This window comes from Ischnura elegans, chromosome 2 (genome assembly GCF_921293095.1).
Source record: "Ischnura elegans chromosome 2, ioIscEleg1.1, whole genome shotgun sequence".
NCBI lineage: Eukaryota > Metazoa > Arthropoda > Insecta > Odonata > Coenagrionidae > Ischnura > Ischnura elegans.
In genome coordinates, this window is record NC_060247.1 from 13,908,017 (window position 1) to 13,929,323 (window position 21,307).

The 21,307-nt window shown below is 40.1% G+C and overlaps 1 protein-coding gene across 1 annotated transcript in view; it reads right to left on the reverse strand.

Moving 5' to 3' along the window:
* Positions 1-13,852, reverse strand: part of LOC124153417 (TBC1 domain family member 1) — a 315,494-nt gene extending 301,642 nt beyond the window's left edge. Inside the window, exons 1-2 of the mRNA XM_046526553.1 lie at positions 12,724-13,852; positions 4,539-4,856 (exon numbers count right to left, since the gene is read on the reverse strand). Of these exons, the coding sequence (XP_046382509.1) occupies positions 4,539-4,856; positions 12,724-12,936 (531 nt within the window). The 5' untranslated portion in view covers positions 12,937-13,852. The remainder of the gene's footprint in view (positions 1-4,538; positions 4,857-12,723) is intronic.
* Positions 13,853-21,307: the final 7,455 nt, after the last annotated feature.

Below are 21,307 nucleotides of genomic sequence, written 5' to 3' on the forward strand. Positions count from 1 at the left end.
GCGCCAAATTTTGAGTTGCAAAGATGAATTTAAAAATTCCCTGGATATGATGCAATGATCAAAGAACGAAGATCCATCCAGTTTCGTACGTAGATGAGCATGAGGTACTATTTCGGAAAGTTTCAATACCGACGATACGTGAGGACCGTTGAATTTGCCTGCCCCGCAAAAATACATACAAAATTTTAATATTCTCAGCCTAACGGATACAACCTGGTGGATTACGTTAGACAAGTGCGAGAATCGACATGGGTACAAGGACCTTAGTTGGCGAGCGAAACGGTGAAGTTCCTAATGAACAGCTTTCTCCAATTCTTCCCGCCCACGCACGGCTGGAACAAGCGTAAGTGGAAAGACGTCACGAGGCTACGCATTACGACCACTCTCTCGTCCCGCAAAGACGATCGCAAATTACGATTTCTGGAATCTCTTAGGAGATATTTTCGCATGACTATGCTGCTGGCTGCGCGGTAGCAGGTGGTTTTGGGTCAAGTTCTAATTTTAGCGTGATGTGGTTTATTTCCTGGAATTTGAATTTTCGATTCGGTGGTTTACCTACCTCGTGCATAGCTACCACGATCGACGAACTTTAATTTCACACTGTTATTTATATTTTTGAAGTGAATTTTAAAATTTCTTAATTGAAGAAAGCGAAAAGGAAATCGTTTTAAATTTCAAAAATGGTATGAATTAGAATACAAACAAATAAACCACAATGTAAACAGAAAAGCTCCTTCGCCAAGTGGGATCGAATGACATGTGACAAGATTGACTAACGCGCAGAAGCAGACGCACATATATTCCCACTGAGGGTAAGTAAAATTGGAATTAAAACAACCAAGGGATCGAGTCAGAAACATGGACGTCCCAATTTGGAATGCGGTGAATATTCTGGGTCTTCAAATACACGCTATGCTCAGCATAAACATTGAAGGGTGGAGTAAAGAATGTTACAAATATACAAAAACCGATTCGGTCTGGCAACAAAAAAAATAATTCTAAGAGATATCAGTCTATTGTTACAAATTTAGACTTTAAGATTATCCAGAGTTTTCTCTGAACATTAAAAAAAACACCTTACGGCTAGTAAGATGATATATTACTCAGGTACCCCGATATGATTGATGTCCCAATCAAGAACGATGAAACGGCACTTAATCTGACATCTAAATTGGCCTATATGCATTATGCTTCCAATGATAATCGAGTTAAATTAACCTACCTAAGAAATATGAAACCTGAACAATTAAAGTAGTTATCACCGAGGGTTAAAAATCCGATGGTACGTCAGGCTTGGTGGTAAGATTCATCACTTATTGATCCAGCATTTCAAGGAAACAAATATTAGTTGATAAAATGATTATTTAATATATTCACACTAATAATTATGGAATAAATCGACATTTAGTGAAACGCAGAAGAGAAGTGGAGAAGCACATATATCGATCACAACCGATCTACAAACACGCTCACGACTCCATGACATACAAAAACAGTGTCTCACCTTAAACATCCAGTTTACATAAGCAATGATTTTTGGCGCACTTGTTCGCGTTCAAAGCGATACGTGTGACTTGTATGAAAAAGGAAGTATAAATCTAATAATTTGACATTTGAACAAAAATACATTCTCCACTGAGTATAGAGATAGTAAACAAATGCAGATTAATACATATTCGCAAAATGACAATTGATTATCAATAATTGGTTACTTTCTATTCCATATCTTTCTATTTATTTTGAACATTAAACTGGTATTTATACTTTCCTTTTAATTTTCATTTTACGTTGATTAATTAGTAAACGATGAAATTAAAATATTTTAGTACATATTTTTTTCATTTTTCCAAGTTTTAAAATTATCCACCTATCTAACATTAGAAGGAGTTTTAGACATAATAGACTCATAGAGAATAGATTGGTTGAGGCGGTGTAATATGTAGTCTGGATGCTTGGGTCGTAGTCCCGAATGTCTTCAAGAAGTAAGATACCTTGATGGTGGAAAATTGTTTGTCTTCCATCTTTTCGCAATGGAAAATTTATAGGATAGGCAACATGGTTATTGAACTGGAGACCATTGAAATTGTGAAAACTGTGAAAAAGTCTAAGAATTCTTCATTACCATCATTTAGCAATGAGACAAGATTTTTCGTCACGAAAACAGGAAGATGATTGGAGGGAAACTATTTTACTCGGCATGCTTGGTTCCGTTGGGGTGACGATGGTGCTATATAGCTCGGTTTAAACTCGTGGTTTCGCGAACAGCAGGGATCGGCTTTTCTCCACCGCAGCCGTGGCATCTTTCATGTGAGGGTAAGTCGGCCTCTGAGAAACCTTACGACAACCCAGAGACGATAGGCCAAGAACGCAAGAGCAGAGAGACTCGTAGAATGGCCCGAAGCGATAATTATACGACAACATCACATTTACTCCGTTAGCTATAACGGACCAATTTAGCCTCTACCTGAACAGCTATTCTTCTATCTATAAATTTCTTCGGCAAAGGCTCTGATAGGAAAATAAGAGCAATAAATTTCCAGCGAAAATTATATCATCAAGATACCTTGCCAAATGGAGTAATCGAACAGTCAGGTGCGTAAGTCAATGGGAGTAAGATCGAAAACTCGTATATGCAACATACATAAGTTAACATAAGGGAGGGCGAGAAAAATTGGTCCCAAATTTCAAAAAGCCCACCAAACGATTAACTACAAAATTCTGGTTAGTCCGAGGAAACGAAATCTTTAATACGTGACTATTTCGATCATCCTCACAATATTCGTTTAAGAATTCAGTCAAAAAAGTTTCACATAATCATGGCGGATGTGAACAAGAAAAATATCGTTGAAAAAACACACCGCTAACGCAATTGTCACGAACACATTCAGTTCGGCCGATACGAATGTCCAGGCAGCAGGAAAAAGAGTTCGTTCATCATCTGATCAGATATTTGTAAAAGTGGCAACCGTGGGAATACCACTATCCATGGAGTCAATAAAGTCAAATCATAAAAACAGCACATCAAGAATACGAAATCATCTAATACAATGAGAGCTAGACACGATACAAAATGAAAATATGTAGCTATAGCTATGGTCGACAGCATTTCTATCAATATTGCAATCACGATGACGTAAAAATAATTAATATTCCACAAAGGCACATAAAATTTTCACCCAAACATTTAATCAAGCTAAAAGTTTCGTCCCGTATTCCGAAAGATAAACATAATGCGATGAGAGTCAAAAATATCTCCATAGCAAACTGATTCACAAATCTTCCGTCAAGTGTTACGATATATCAGAATTCATGCATAGGAACGCCAGTATGGTTTCTAAAAGCAATGATCACCCTAAGACATATTTACTCTACGGTTTCCCTTAGTTACGTCAGCATCAATAACTCGCTAACCAAAAGAAACACGGCCAGCAACCATTAAAATTAATATGTCTCAGGAACAACGGAAATTCAGGCCAATATACAAGCAAAAACGAGCCCAGGTCCTCAAAAGATTCCGACAGCGGTGAACAGGGATCGCCATTCCATTGTAATCAGATCGGTGGTGAGTACCAATATCGATTCCATGTAACGACCATTGTATTTTCGATGGGCGATGGGGTGGGGGCTTCTCCACCCCTCTCCCTCCACCCCAGTCGGGCGTCGAACTCACTCGGATGGCATTTGGTGGAGCAGCAGCTCATTTGCACCCTGGGTAAGGAAGGAGGTGAGAAACCTCGCGTCGGAGTTGGTCTGATTAACAACGAAGGACTCCGAGGGGACCAAGACCGGAGGGAGTACAGCACTTGAACCGCTCCCCACAAATCAGACGACTGCCACCGTTGGAATTCGAACGACGACCCGTAGAGTGGTAAGTGAGCACTCTAGACACCGCACCAACCAGATCAAACACGAAAAACACCGATATTTGCGCCTGGCCGCATCCCCGATAAACGTTTGGCGCATTTGTCTGCGTTTTCGTAATAATACAATAATACATTTGCGTAAAATTAAGAGATATTGCAGTTTATTAAATTTTGATCAAGTGATATTTGATAATTATTAATCATTTTTTTATTTTAAATTTCATTTTCGAAAATTTGTAACACAAAACTGGTATCTTTTCTATTAATTTTCTTTTCTATAGTTTCCAGTTGACATCGCAAATGCAGAATTCAAGATATTTTCGTAAATATTTTCTTTCCAACTTCTTTCCAGAATTAAAATTATTCCCATACAGAAGATTAGAAGTTTAAGACACAGTACAGACTCATAAAAAAGTGATTAGTTGAGGTAGTTTGTATGTAGTTGGGATGCTTGGGTCATGGTCCATATTATCAGTAAGAAGTGTGTTATTAGTATATCCTCAACTTAGATTTGATATTATTAACCAGGTGGGAAATGACATCGTCAATGGTGTAAATGTGTTCCTTTAGAAGGATTAATTTCAAAGCGCTCTGATTGGTAAGGATGGACATAAATATCCATCGTGAAATGGCGTCCCACAGTGCGGAGGAGGGAATAGATAAGAGACTACTGACCGTGGCGGAGTCGGCTGCCTTGTAGAGGTAGCAGGAGAGCAGATTCTCCATGGGGTCCCGGACGAGGTAGAAGAAGCATCGTCGTGAGTTGGCGGAGGGGTCCAGCGCGGGTCCGGAGAAGGAGGGTGAGGTTGTGAGGGTGGGTGCGGCGTGGAGGGGGGTGGTGGGGGTGGAGGGGGCGGAGGCGGGGTGGCAGGGCCGCCGGGGGTCGGGCACGAAGGCGAGGCGCGTGATGGCGGCCAAGGGGTGGCGGAACACGGGCCTCAGGCTACCCTCGTCCACCACGCGAACGCAGCCCTCCTGCACGCACAGCCAAACCTACAGAAAAAAAGAATAATTATCAGCACAATCACAATGTCACAAAGGCGAAACAAATGATCATAAATTCACTAAAGAGAATCACTGCACATTACAAGTAACATTGTGCGCCTTCACGTGCAAAAGGTGCTGAGTTATATGTATGCGCGAACGATGAAATGGGCAAAGAAAAAATATTTGAACTACCGGTTTCGCTTTCTCCCCATTGCCGGTCACGTATGCCACAAATAGGGTAGTTTCCTTCATCAAAGAAAACGAAAGGCATTGATTGCGATTCGTTACCCACCATTTGTGTATTCATAATATACAAATTATTTCGTTTTAGAAATACCGGTTTAGACGAATGGCAATGGTCCATTTTTATCCTCATTTGAAAACGGCCAGATTGGCGCCCACGCGATGCCACTCCACGTGACGTCACAGGGACCTAGTTTCTATACGAGTAGATAGGAGTTATACATCGTCTGAGATTACCAATGCAAGCATGAGGCACAGAACTCAGGGAAACATGTCTTAATAATCACTTATTAAAACTGGCTAAGGTCGGAAAGTTCTCTTCGTTTGATAAGGTATTAATAATCCTTATTTAAGCCAAGCGCTACCAGCTAGCAGGGTACTCAGCTACCCGCTAGCAGCCTGCGTCGTATCAGCGCTCAAGCCTCCCTCAAGGTCACCTCACAGGGCGGAAGCGGGAACGAAAAATACGTCACACGGAGAGATTTCCCGTCATTCATACTTACCCGTCGCGTTTTCGCGCGCTTGAAAATTTTCACTTTTCATTTAATCGCGAAAAATAGATATCGTCATTTAAAAATCTAAATACGTGAAATACGACCTCCAGGAGTAATTATCTTTCGATTTAGGCAATAAAAAAATTATAGGAAACCACCCTATTACGCAACCAAATCATCTCCTTCCAAGGCGAAACTCAAACTGGATTTTCCCAACCACGCTCTAACGTCTCCAATACACGTTGAGGGTGAGGAGACGGAGGTGATGCTTCTGTAGAGCAGTAAAAACCCTACTTTGTCGCTACGCAGTGCTTTGCGACGCACGTTTCGCAAACCACTGCATGTAACGAACGAGCAAATCCGAACGCAGTCACGATCAACGGTACAAACCTACTCCTATATGTTCGTCACGAAAAAAGGATGACGTACGGCGCACGCATTTCCGTGGGATTGGTGGAGGCATAGCTGACTGGAAATCGGTTGATAAGGGTGCAAATCCCGACTACGCCATTGAATGAGATTTTCATCCTTGTTGTAAAAGACTTCTTTTTTTTTAAGAGGACGCATGCCTCAATCTCTATCGGTGGCATTTTGTATTTTCTCGAAGCCTAAGCTTTACTCATTGAAAACTTCAATCTAATCCCATCGCTATAAATGATTCAACCGTTACTGACTCAACTCAGAGGAATTCCCCTTCATATATATCGCAGAATTTCCCTTATTGAACAAATATATAATATTTATCCCAAATAAACACTATTAAAACAACAGGGACGTTATATGACGAAGTAAAAGAAATCGAATTACTTTCAACGATCACATCTTCGGTAATTTGTACTCGTTATCTACTCCGAAACTCATTCAAGTAATCTTTACACGTCCAGGCTAAAATGATCGGATGCTCAAAATACATAGCGATTCCAAGGATTTGGGATAGCCGTCATATTACCCTCAAAATTAATAGTTTTGATGACCCGATCCCAGAAAAATGCTCATTTTAACAATTTATAATTGCGATTTCGGTTTTTAAAATTAACAGCTAGAAATATGAAAGGACAATTTCTTATTTTTTTCATACCATCCACGATATGATTTCCTTGACAATAACGATTTTAACGACAAAATTACTCTTTTCTATAATGCCAACATTAGCTTATTCCACAGGTAACCACGGCATTGGATTTGAAAGAGGGGACTTTTGGTCCAATTGTTGTTGACAACCACGACGCTAACTTATGAATCTCTGATATTTTGTCAGATAAACTGATATTTTTATGTTCGGTGCTTACTAACATGTTACAGTCTGTGTAGTAATAAGGGTGGCGCACGAATCCGCCAGCTTCCTGAGCCGTGAGCGCTGGGACCGATTCAAGCAGCTGGCGAGCCCGTGCGCCGCCCTACGGTATAAAGAATATTATACAGGTACTAATAATTGCACATTAAAGATTAGGCTAGAAAAAATATGGGTGGTTATTGAAGCTAAACATGATGAAACAAAAAAGTAAATTTGGTTAATGTATAAGCTGAATTTCTCATCCATTGATTGAAATGGTTAACAGCAGTGGCGCAGCGAGGGGGGGTTTTGGGGGTTAAACCCCCCCCCCAAAGCTCAGAGAAATTGTAAAGTTTAATCCATTTTACTTAATTGGACTGATATTACTAATAGAATAGAATAGTATAAGGATTCATAAAATATCCCTCAGAAAGCCGTAAAACTCACAATTTCGAACCGTTTATCTTAAAATTCCGCAATTTAATAATCTCGCACCTATCGCTTATCCTGGTGGTATTCCATACCACCACACACCCCGGTATTAGTGCACCTAACCCCCCTCCCCTTAATGCCCGGCTGCGCCCCTAGTTAATAGTATATAACACCTAAAAAAATTAAAAAAAAACTTGATTAGAATACCAACCTAAAAAAGGAAGCATTACGTTTTTTACATCTATTGAAAATAATGGATCCTTTACATAAAACATGGCCGCCGTCAAAGCCGGTATTTTTTTTGGCAGAGGAGCTTTACCACTCACATCTGAGTGAAGTAGTCCGCGACAAAGAATCGCCAGTAGACAACACACTTCAACTTGATATTCTACGTTCCGTGAGCATCTATAACTGAACCGTAGACTTAACAAATAATCTTACCTCGTCTTTGGCATTGCCGACGATTACAACGTCGAAATCCAATTAGGAACAGCACGAATAGAAAATGTTACAATATCATTAAGTGTCTTTCTCGTCTTCTTAGTATACAAAGTAATATTAGCGGAGCAATCACTTCATCGGGTGCAAGAAAATAAGAAAATCTGCTCCTAACAAAATACATATAAACAATACCGGGTACACGAAAATCCAGTCAAAACGTCGGTCACGCACAGACACTCTTGATTTAAATTATAGGCACTTGACGTGAGTGCGGATATTCGTTGTTGGGACCTTCGATCATCGTAGGGCCAAAGGCACAGGACCTCTGTAAAACAGAACAGAAAAGAAACAGAACTTGGAATAGCTGGAAATACTGGGCCTCCATCCTCGCATGGAAACCAAATGTATAAAAAAGTCTATTTAAGAATAAAAAGCTAACTTACGGAATACACCAACGCATTTCTGGAATATTGCTCACCATATCTTCACTATGCTGGAGAAAAAACATTAACTGCGCTTCCTTAAATTCTACACAGAATATTCATATTATAACCGAAGTACTGCATTGTGTTTACCCATGTAGAGAGAAGACCGACCGCTGCTATTACTCTCCGAACATTACGGCCGTATTTGAAAGAGTTGATGACTAAAGTGGGGCGGATATGAAGTGCGGTATTATTCCCCAATTCCTCTCCAAGACGACACCATCAAAAGATCTGGTCCTTCCTTGCCTCAAACTCGTTACGTGCGGAGCGCGTGGTATTTGTAAACAAACACGGCGCATTCCAATGCCGGGTCCTCGACGTCAATCCTCTGATTGGCATTCCTTGCCACTTATCCCTCGACCCACTGGAGTCCGACAACAGATACTGCCATGGAGACGGCCCCCTCCCCTTCCACCAAGGGGGGAAGCATTAACTGCATTCATGTTATATCCTTGCATTGTGTGGTATTTAAGTTTTATTCATGGAAGATCCATGATAAGCCATATGTATTAATATAAAGATATATTAATACCGATACTTCCGCTTAAACCGATTATATTGGCAGATGGTATTAATATAAAGCCAACAGACGAAGTGAATTACCTGGGACTTAAGATAACCTAGAACCTTTGGTGGGGAACACGTGTAAAAAAATTTCGGAAGAGAAAATAAAAGAAAGGTGCTATTTCACACTCTTCCGACCGCACCTTGAATATGCAGCGAGCGTATGGGATCCGGTACAGAAAGACTTAATCCGAGAAATGAACAAAATACAAAGGAAGGCTGCGCGGTTCGTCAAAAACCGCTACGGGCGTACAGACAGCGTTACTCAGATGTTATGCGAATTAGGCTGGGAGCCGCTGGAGACTCGGAGGCTGCGCGCTAGGCTTAGATTGCTTGAACAATTGAGAATGGATATCTTTAAGAGCGACACGGAGAACATAATATTAGAGCCACACTATACTTCCAGGTCCGATAGAAGCGATAAATTAAGAGAGATGTTTTGCCGAACGGAAAGATATGGGAATTCGTTTTTCCCCCGAACCATAAAGGACTTTGTTCGTACGCAGGTTTCCGCGGTGATTACTTGAGTTCAGCATTCTTTCGGGCTGCATCCGCGTCCGTTGTCGAAGAACCACAACAGTTTCGCCAGTTCTCCTGCCAGCGTCCTCAGGTGATGGATGAGCCTCCTTCCTCCGTCCTCCTTCACCTGAGGACGCTGGCAGGAGAGCTGGCGAAACTGTTGTGGTTCTTCGACAACGGACGCGGATGCAGCCCGAAAGAATGCTGAACTCATAAAGGACTTTAATAAACGCTAGACCCAACTTCGTTAGAGCACTTCATTTTTATGTGTATATGGCTGGTATCCTAACACCCCCTGCCACACGCCTTTTAGGAGGCTTGCGGGGTATTATGTAGATGTAGATGAAGACATGTTTCATGGCATCGTTAAAAAAAAAACTTCCATCATAGGGGACATCCGTTGGTGTTAGGAAACGAAGTCGCTGTTCACGCCCGAATGTTGCCCATAGTAACTATTCCCTCATTCTAACGAATCCACTCCTTGACTTCAACGCGTGTGGCAATGACCTTGATCCCATTTGTATACTTCACCGGGACTCCTTAATTCCCTCCCCCCCTCCCCCTCCGATTACAGCGCGCGCATGAGCTGGCTACTTCGTCAACTTAGTTTAGATTTTTCTCTGTTTACATTCCTATTTTTTTATTTTCCTGATTTTTGAGGTTGGGTTGGTAAGCTGCGGTCTTGTCCTGTAGGATTCACTAGCACGTAGCTTGATTAAGTGATCGGCCGGATTCAAAGAAAGACGATTTACTTTTGCATCTGACGACTTTAGCATGGATACAGACCACCAAGAAAATCTATAAACAAACATTCTGTTTTTTTTTCATTCTGCGCGCCTTTGCTGTTTTTTAATACATTTATTATCAAAACTTCTTCATACACAGTAACACTGTTATCTCCCGTTTTACATTTGTTGAGGAAAGGAAAAAAATTCAGGGTGAAAATTTTTACATAACACAATATGCCAGCGTGAGTGATTATTCTGTCGAATGCAATCAGTAGCAGCAGAAAGTCGGGTGGCGCCAAGTGGGCGCCACCACTGCCAGCGCCAGACGCAGAACGCCGACCTCGCCGCTCGAATGCTCCGCGCGCTCAAACACCACTTTCATTCATCCCTTTGCTGCTGAGCCGCTCGATTTCTTCCCTGACCAAAAAACCATTTCCCATGACCGATTATAACACAGCAGTTTCTCCAGAAAATATCTACGGTACGGGCGATGCCGGGGTCGGTGGCTTTTTATATCTCTCCAGCATGGAATAAATAAAAAGAATTTCACTTCACCAAATCTTGCAAATTATCCACGCAAGGCCTGAAAATTTCATTGAACCGACAAATAAAAGTCACATAGCGCAACAAATGTGGACGTATCATTGTATATGGCAAGCGGCTACTTTCAAACCAGCGCTAACAAGTCTACAGCTTCCTTCATCATCCTTGATCCAAATTCAATCCCTTATTCATTAGCTGAGGCCGAGAGGATCTATCGGACCAATGACACAGGTGATTCGCCAAATAGAAGAAATGTGATATGGCATAATTTATGGGAAATGTAAACAAATAATAATCGAGGCTTCGGAAGAAATTATCGTCATCGACCAATTCACGAAGTTTCATTGATGATTGTTAACTCAAACATTTTATATCCCTAGAATTTGACAAACTAATTAAGTATGCACATTGGGATATTATGTCATGTGAAAATTTGCACGCTGAATTCTCTTCCTTTCCTTAACAATGAAAATAATAACATGTAAGCGGCGATAGAATTACTGAACATAAAGAAAATATAAAAAATAAATATATAAGCAAATAATATACACGTAGAGGCCTAGTGTACCACTCCCCACTCCACGCGATTCTATTAAGATCATCTCGAATGCACATCGATACTTGGCAAAAAAAAAGTTCTCCGCATAGGCAGAGAAGATTTTAGTCGTGTCGAGCCAACCGCAACGTAACGTGAACCTGAAGGGGTTATTTCAACCTAAAGTAAATATTTAATTCATACGTTCTCAACTATGTGGAAGTTATTACTCGGAAATGAAAAGGAGACTTCGTTGATTTCCACTAATTTATTTTGTCCGTACGACATGTTTCGAACCATAGCGGTCATTATCAAGTAGAAACATTGAATGGTAAGCAAACATATATACCTACTCTTTGAAGGGGATGGGGGAGAGAGTGGAAGGAGTGGGTGTCAGGAGGGGGAGGGAAAGGTGTTGGATTTATGAACGCCACTCCTTTCCAAAGGTTGCACTTTGTCTTTCGCATTCCCCAGGAATTTTTTGAGGTTGTCACTGTTATAGAATGCACACCTATATTTATCCTTTGGGAAGAGGTTTCCTACTTTCTCTGAAATCATGCCATAATACGGCAATTTACACCACCGAATTCTCTCCTTTTCTGTTTTTCCTGGCGTGAAGAGTGATTGCTGGGCTCTGAATAAACGCTTCTTCATAAGCATTATGCCAATTACATTTTTATCGTAACCGTTTTAGGTGGCTATTAATTTTATTGTCAAAAGGTTCCTTGGAGAATTTCAGGGAAAGTAGGAAACCTCTTCCCGAAATAATAAATATAAGTGTGCATTCTATAACAGTGACAACCTCAAAAATTCCAGGGGAATACGAAAGGCAAAGTGCAACCTTTGGAAAGGAGTGGCGTTCATAAATCCAACACCTTTCCCTCCCCCTCCTGACACCCACTCCTTCCACTGTCTCCCCCATCCCCTTCAAAGAGTAGGTATATATGTTTGCTTACCATTCAATTTTTGAACATCATAATGACTTCTATGGTTCGAAACATGTCGTACGGACAAAATAAATTAGTAGAAATCAACGAAGTCTCCTTTTCATTTTCGATTAAATTCATGCATACATCAAACACAAAAAACGGTTTCGCTGCAGTTTGCAATGATACTTGAAACTCTGCATTGAACAATTAAATATCCCGGCGCTTCATAACGTGTACTTAGCCAGTGGTGACAACTGAAGCCACTTAAGAAAGTTAAAGGAGCCATGACATGTTGATGAAGTCTTCACGGGAAATCATCCGGGTAAGGATGGACATTGCTGCCAACGTTTCCACAGCCTTCCCTGCCATCGTCTTCAGAAGGCCATTGAGACGTTGGCAGCAATGTCCATCCTTACCCGGATGATTTCCCGTGAAGACTTCATTAACAACATTCGCCAGGAAAGCACCAAATCCTTCTTGAACCATGACATATCCCGAAGAAATTTTGGCACCCGAATATAAGCACGACCAAGCTTAAAGTGAGCACGAACGAAATCCTATCAAATATATTGGATGTAAAATTTATTTGAGATTGAGGCGAAACATAATAACACAAACCAAACAACAATCCAAACGTTAAATAGATACATTAACACGAGAGTAACTTAGTAAATCCAAAACACCAACCTTGTCTTTCATACCCCGGCGACGAATTTCAGCTATGACCCACGGCAACATGGGGCTAGAGAATCTACGATCCATCGCCGTGAAGCCCATGTACTCCGCTTGGTACCACTTGGTCCTCGAGTGAGCATGAGTATTTCTCCTTTCCCGACTGTTATTGAAAGGCAGTCCAGACACCACGCCGTAATGTTTACCGGTTGACTCGTTGGAATGCATGCTGAGAGGTGCGGTGGAATTGTCGTCGTGATAAATGACACTTTTACTAGCACAACGCTAAACGCGAGTGCTCACCACTGTAAAATAACTGATAGTAAACTCTGAATCACTGTCACACCTCATCAGTGAGGATAATAGTTTTCACTGAACGAAGACTCTAGAAACTCCATTAGCAAAAAGCTTCCTTCAATGACTCCTGTCACGTAAACACAGGCCGCAAAACATTTGCCTTTCGGAAGCTCGTAGAATACAGCCAGGTATTCTGGCTTAATATCAATGAAATTCTGTACTTAAACCAAGACCAACGATATCACCCAGCACCGAGAAGCCCAAATATAAGGCCTGGATTAGTAAAATCCCGAATCACAGAACGAACCAACGCTAAAATCAAAACAAATCACAGGTGGTGGTGGTGGTGGCACAGAAATAAGACATCGCTGCGACACGGCCAAACATGGACGTGGACTCCAGAAAATCGCCTCCTGACGGAAAGAAGATTTCCCTCCACGCAAAACACAATTCCATCCACTTACATTCCAACAACATGCTCCCTAAAACTCTGAAGGCATCAAATGCTTCTTCAACCACTTTCCCCTTAATCACTGCTTCGGCACAAGTCTCCTATACAAACGGATACAATTCGATACTCATTCAACTGTGAGTATACTACACAATCAGGCTATATTGAGAAACCATCAAAAACGTTGGGTCTTGATGTCACTCGAACGAAAGCATTCCCTCTGAAATAACACTATAAATGGTGGTTCCGCATGTCTGGAACAGTATGCACTTAAAACAACAAGCGACATAGAAAAACTTGATCACTTAGCATAAAATATGTAAGAACTATTTCCACATCCCAAATAATAAGTTAAAAAACATAAGTCCACAACAAGAAGATCCCGCCTACAACATCACACAGCTGATCTGTATGAATGACTGAAAGAGCGCCAATGAATATCCCCGTGTTGCGGCAAACAGGGAAACGTAAACTGCAGTAGTGCTGCCATCTAACCGCGATACCGTGTTCTATTGTTCGATTTGCATTTCGCCCGCTTATTTTAAATTCATCTTTGAAATTTATTTTTTCTTTCCCGCATGATGGCGTAGCCACAACATATAAAGTAAACAATAGTAGTTTTACAAATTAAATGATTGTTCATTATCAACTGCCAATTAAAATCCAATCCAAATTCCACTATAGTTTATTAAAATAATAAATTCTGAATGGATACCACTATCTCCCAGTGATGAATAATATTGTGATTCACCTAAAATACCTGAATAATGAGATAATACTTACTTGGGTGGTATGCCGTTCAAAATTATTTATTTCTAAATGGCGCAGGAGAGATTTTGGCTTATTTCCCTTACAAATGATGTTTTTCGTAGCTTTCCCTTGAATTATACTTAGCAAATTCATCTAAAAATTTAGGGAAACGTTATAGTTTACCAGTGGAAATTAATGACACTTATATTTAGCATAACTAAATTGATCATAAGTTGATGCTGTGATTACTGCCAAAGTAATAACAGACTTGGTAGATTGCCCGAAGCCTATAATCCCCCTGAAATGCTGGGGAGATACAACCTTAAGCATATCTCCTCCAACTGAACTTCTTCTGAATTTTTTTTGTGGCTACTGCTTTGATTAATGCTGTGTTTATCGCAAGCCTATGCTATTTTAGCACTGAATGCATGTGTGTTGGCTATAGTTCTATATTGCCTCCATACTCTGGGTTTCTAAAATTAAAAAATGCTGTATCATTTTCTTTATATGTATGCAATCTAAGATTCTGATTATGCTTCTTTACTATCCAATACAATTTTACAGCATCCCAGGGAGTTTATCCTTAATAACACTCAATGGCAAAAGATACATCATAGTATACTATGAGTGAAACATAATATGTATGATTCTATGTGATCTACACCATTACCTTAAATTTCCACTCAAATTTCGTACAAACCTTAAATTTCCACTCTTAGCTGGAGACCGACTCAGATGCTGGAAATACCCCATTTCAATTGCGGAGGTGACTCTCTGCCTACAAAATGCTGGCAATGGAAATACCTGATATTGGCTGCTAATTAGCTCATCTTACTAGCAATGAGTCATCTACCACATTTACTTTCTTTTTAATTATTCGATAAGACTATATGTATGTACATGCAATGAAATGAAAAAAAAGGTTTGAAGATATTAACCAAGATGGGAACTCTAGAAATAGAGCATCATTCACATACCAAATTTTATACATCCGTTAGTATATTGGGTCATTGCGTATTGATAGGCTATTCGGTAATTGCCAATTACTGGAGATGCCTTGAAGAGCAATTGTGACTGGAGACAGAGCTGACCCTGTCTGACTCCTTCCCCTTATTCTTGCTGCTTCACAGCTGGATCCAGGTGCAATCACAGCCAATTAATAGATTTTTTTTACAAAATACCACCTACATATTTCAGTTACATTCAAATCTTAAATACCAAATTACCAATTTAAAAAAATGCTTTTCCCACTTCTGAATTGTGCACATTGAAATTCAATAACTTATTGCAGTTCTATCAAGTATTCAGAGACCAGTGACATGTTATAGTCTAACAAATATCATCATCAGTCCTAAGACTGGCTTATCCCCTATCAATGGCCTACCTCTGCTGTTCTTCCTTTTCCTTCCAAGTTAATCTTCATTAGACCCTCGTGGCTAAAGATATGTCCAATCAAATTATCACATCTTCCACCCAACATTTTCACAAGACTTCTCTTCTCTCATACTATTCTCAGAACTTCCTCACTACTCACACAATCTATCCATTTCACCTTCATCGTTCTTCTACAACACCACATTTCTTAAGATTTCAACCTTGATTTCTCCAATGCTGTCATTGTCCATTCATTACTATCCAAGAAGCATGCTCTATACCTAAGTTCAAATAAATTGCTTCCCACCTTCATTGCTTATATTTTTGAAGATGTAGGAAAACTCCTCTTTTCCGGAAGTGCCCTCTTCGGATGGGCTATTCCACCAAGCGTTTCCTTTTCTTGCTTCCCCAATTGTTGGTCACTCGGCAACCCAAGCAGCACAACTCCTTCACCTCATCAACTTTATGGTGTCCTAATTTCAGGTTGGTCTTCACCTCACCTCATCTACTGCAGACCAATACCATTTTCCTCGACCTTGATTTTCAGCTTACCTCTAGACAATGAGTTTCATAGTAAATATAATTTTCTTCAGATCTCCTCTCTGCCTATGTTTTTATATAAATTGTGGATAATAGGTTCAACAAAGAAAACGAAAGGCATTGATTGCGATTCGTTACCCAACATTAGTGTATTCACAATATACAAATTATTTGGTTTTAGAAATCCCTGTTTAGACAAATGCTAACGGTCAATTGTTACCTCATTTGAAAAAGGCCATGCGATGCCACTTCACGTGACATCACAGGGACATAGATTCTATACAAGTAGTCAGGTGTTTTACATCATTTGAGATTACCAATGCATGCATGTGGCACAGCTCTTGAGAAAACATTTCTTAATAATCACCTATTAAAATTGCCTATGATTGGGAAGTTTTCTTCATTTGATAGGGTATTAATAATCCTTATTTAAGCCAAGCACTACCTGCTAGGAGCCTGCATCATATCAGCGCTCATAGCCTAGCACCAAGGTGGGCTCACACGGTGGCAGCCGGAACCAGAATGACGTCACACGGGCTTTTCCCAGCGTTCATACTCAGCCGCTGTTTTTTCGAACGCTTGAAAATTTTCACTTTTCATTTGATTGCTAAAAAGGTATTGTCATTTAAAAATCTAAAAGCATGATATACGTACTCCAGGAGTAATAATCTTTCGATTTAGGCAATTTAAAAAAATAGAAAACCACCCTATTCTCTGGTCATGGGTGATTCTCCGATCCAACACTTCTTTTTCTTTCAGGATTGAGAGCACCGAGTTCCATTCTATGATATCAGAAACCTTTTCTAAGTCCACAAACGTGATGATAGTAGGTTTGTTCTTCTCCATTCTTCTTCCTATGAGCAGCTGAAGAGTCAATAAGGCTTCCCTTGGGCCTTTGTTATTTCTAAATCCATACATATTGTTATTCATCCAGGAACTCCTCCGCTCACCGTCTTATTCTCCAGTGGATGATTCAAGCTGATACTTTCAATGCATGATTCATTACATTTCTCCACACTCTTCTTTTTGAGAGTAGGAATTATGCTGTTCCTGAAGTACCTAGCTATTTTTCCTCTTGCGTAAATGTAGTAAATGATTTTTTAAAGTTCAAATAACATCTTCTCCCCAATTATTAAATGAGCTCTTCCTGAATATCGTCAATTCCAGATTTTCAGCGGTAGAGCTGCAGCTATTCAATTTGCCTTCATTTTCAACCAGAAGATCTCCTTTTTTACTCTTATTAGCATAGCATATTTTGCTCTGCTCCTTGAGGTCGTTTCACACTATCTTTTATGCAGCTGCTACTTTTACCCACAAGAAATTGTTCTGCACATCTTCACAGATATTATCAATCAACATTTCTCTAACTTTCCTCTCTCTGCCGCTTCTTTCGTTACTTATTTTGTAGCAGTTAAATTGCTCTTCTTCATATTTAGGATTCCTGTACTTCTTTCTTCAATGATTTCTTAGACATCTCCAGTGATCTATGGATTTTTCTTAGCAGCTTTTCATCTCCCTAGAACCTCTTTTGCCATATCCTACATTCCTCTTTTAATGTTATTCCAGCTTTCTTGGTAATTTTCTCTTTCATTTTGCTCTCTACAGCTTCTAAAAATGCTCGCTAATGCTGAGCTTCCTTCAAGTTTTCTGCGTACCATTATTTCACAGAGTTCCCTTTCAAGTGGCATTTCATCATCACAAAATTATGGTCGCAGTCAATCAATATCTGCACCAGATAAGCTTTAGCACTATTTTGCCTGCTTTCAAAATCTCTAATGTACCGAGATGTAGTCTATTTGAAATCTTCTCATGTCTCCCGGCATTTCGCAAGTATTTTTTTTCCGGTTATAATATTTAAATGAAGTGCTAACAAGCACTAGCCTGTATTATGTGAATAATTTGAGAAATTTTCCCCTTCTTTCATTTACCTAATCCCTATACTCCCGCTTCTGTTATTCCATCCATACCTTTTCCAATAACAGTTTTCCAATCTCTAAAAATAATAAAATTCATTTCCCCTCTTACCTGCTTCATTACTTCAGCATCATCCCATTGTACGTCTTTTATCTCTTCATCTTCATAGTCTGTCATTGGTATGTACACATGTAATACAATGCTTATCTATTGTTTTAGTTTCCATTTTAATATTTTTTATTCTTTATTTTATATTGCAGAAACCTTTTCACCTGCATTCAGGAGCTCTTCCTCAGCCTTATCCCAACTGCAGCATTACCATTAAGTGATCATGGTTGTCATCATCATCACTGGTCAGCAATCCTAGGATTGGTTTGACGCAGCTCTCCACTCAATTCTCCTATCAGCTCATCTTTTCACACCTACGTATTTCTTCTCTTTCACATCCTTCTTCACTTGTTCCATATATTTTGTTCGAGGTCTTCCTTTTCCGTTCTTGCCTTCCACTTGTCCCTCGACGATTGTCTTCATCAGGCCATCATGTCTCAAGATGTGGCCTATGAGGTTTTTCCGTCTTCTTGTTAAGGTTTTCATGAGGCTTCTCTTCTCTCCTACTCTTCTTAGGCCTACATTTTGAAGGCCTCTATCCTTGCTTTCTCCGCTGCAGTCATTGTCCATGCCTCACTTCTGAATAGGAGCATACTCCAAATACAGGTTCTAATAAATTGTTTCATTACTTCTATATTTATGTTTCCCACTGTAAGCAGGTATCTCTTTTAGTGGAATGCCCTCTTCGCCTGGGCTATTCTGCTGATAATTTCTTTCATACTTTTCCCATCCCTAGTTATCTTGCTTCCCAAATAACTGAATTCAGCAACCTCTATCAGTTTTTGCTTCCCTATTTTAATGTTAGCCTTGACTTCTTCTCTTCTGCTGCATACTAAGATCTTGGTTTTCTTCGTGCTAATTTTCAGTTGATATCTACCCATTACCCTACCCATATTAACCAGAATATTTTTCAAATCCGTCTCTGTTTCTGCTATAACGGCTATGTCATCGGCAAATCTTAGCATGCTAATTTTTTCTCCATGGATATTCACTCCCAATGCCTTTTCTTTGATGTCATTAATGGCTTTCTCAATGTAAAAGTTGAAAATTACGGGTGACAATGAACAGCCTTGTCACACTCCTTTCCTAATTCTTGCTTCTTCACAGCTGGGCCCTGATTTTATCACCGCTACTTGGTTTTTGTATAAACTGTGGATGATTCTTCTGTCATTATAAAGAACCCCAATTTCCTTTAGGATTCCAAGCATTGTGCTCCAATCCACGCTGTCAAATGCTTTCTCCAAGTCCACAAACGCAACGAATGTTGGCTTGTTCTTTCCCATTCTGTTCTCTATGAGCAGTCTAAGGGCCAATATTGCTTCCCTTGTGCCTTTGTTTATTCTGAATCCAAATTGGTCCTCATCCAAGTACTCTTCTGCTTTTCATTCTATTCTTCTATAGATGATCCTAGTCAGTATCTTCAACACATGTGTAGTAAGGCTTATGGTCCTAAATTCTTCGCAGTTCTCCGCTCTTTTCTTCTTAGGAATAGGGAATATAATGTTCCTCTCTAAATCCTTTGGTATCTTACCTGTCGAATACATTTCACTAATGATTTTGTATAGCTGGTTCAACGTCTTCTCTCCTGAATTTTTAATTAGTTCTGCAGGAATGTCATCAATGCCAGACGCTTTACTTATCCTGAGGTCTCTTACAGCCACATCAAATTCCGATCTTAAAATTGGGGATCCCATGTCATCGGCATCCACTTCCCTCTCGTTTCCGATAGCATTCGTTCTGAGGCAACTTCCTTTGTAAAAATCTTCCAGATATTCCTTCCATCTCTTCCCTTTTTCTTCGTTTTCAATCATTAGTTCTCCGTTTTTGTCCCTAAGGGTATTACATCTTACGCCATTTCCTTAAAGTGATTCCTCACTATCCTATAGGTGGCCTCTACTTTTCCATGTTTAAGATTGTTTTGTACGTCTTCACAAATTCTTTTCATCCATGTTTCGCTAGCCTGCTGCGCTTTACGACATTTCAATCCTTGTTCTCTTGTAAAAATTCTGTCCTTCCTCTGTTTTCGCAGCCTTGTATTTTTTTCTTTCTTCAATGAGATCTAATACTTCCTGTGTGATCCATGGTTTTTTCATAACGACTCTTCTTTAACCAAGAACTTCCTCCGCTGGTGCCTGCAGACCACTTCTAATGGTTCTCCAACTCTCTTCCATTGGTTTATTGGTCGTATTCTTCCCTATTTTCTTTTCTACAGCCTCTTTAAAAGCCAGTTGATGCTGAACCTCCTTCAATTTTTCAACCTGCCATATGTTTTTCACGGCTTTCTTCAATTTTTTAAATTTAAGGTGGCATTTCATCATAACTAAGTTATGGTCACTATCGATATCTGTCCCTGGATAACTTTTGCAGTCCTTTACCTGGTTCCTGAATCTTTGTTTCACTAGAATGTAGTCGATTTGGAATCTTCTAAGGTCTCCTGGCATCTTCCACGTGTATCTTCTTCGCAGGGGGATTTTGAACAAAGTGTTGGCAACCACTAGCCTGTGCTCAGTGCAAAATTCAAGTAGCCTTTCTCCTCTTTCATTTCGGTTACCTAACCCATATATCCCAGTTATTATTCCGTCTTGACCTTCGCCGACGACGGCGTTCCAGTCACCTAAAATAATAAAGATTTTCTTCCCCTCTTACCTGCTTGATAACTTCCGCTATATCTTGGTAGACATCTTCTACTTCTTCTACAGTAGCTACAGGTTTAGTATCTATCTTCACCATTACTATCCTTTCATTAAACTGCAGGTAGCTTTTAACATGCATCCCTGCGCCTTTTCTAAGCATTATGCCTACTCCAGCATTACCATTTAGCGATCCTGTGTGTATCATTCTGTAGCTTCCACTCCAAAAGTCTCCTTCTTGGGGCCACTTCATTTCGCTGATGCCTAATACGTCGAGGTTCATTCTTCGCATCTCCACCTTCAAGTTCTCTAGCTTACCGCAGGTGCGAAGTGATCCAACGTTCCATGTTCCTATCCTTAATATTCTATCACCTTTGACCGATGTACCCTCTCGAGTGGTCCCCACCCGGAGATCTGAATGGGGGACTAGTTTACCTCCGCAATATTTTACCCTAGAGAATTCTATCATGTCATTATATAAATTGAGTGGAGTAGCTGCGTCTCCTCGGAATGATATTGTGGTGGTTTCCCCTTG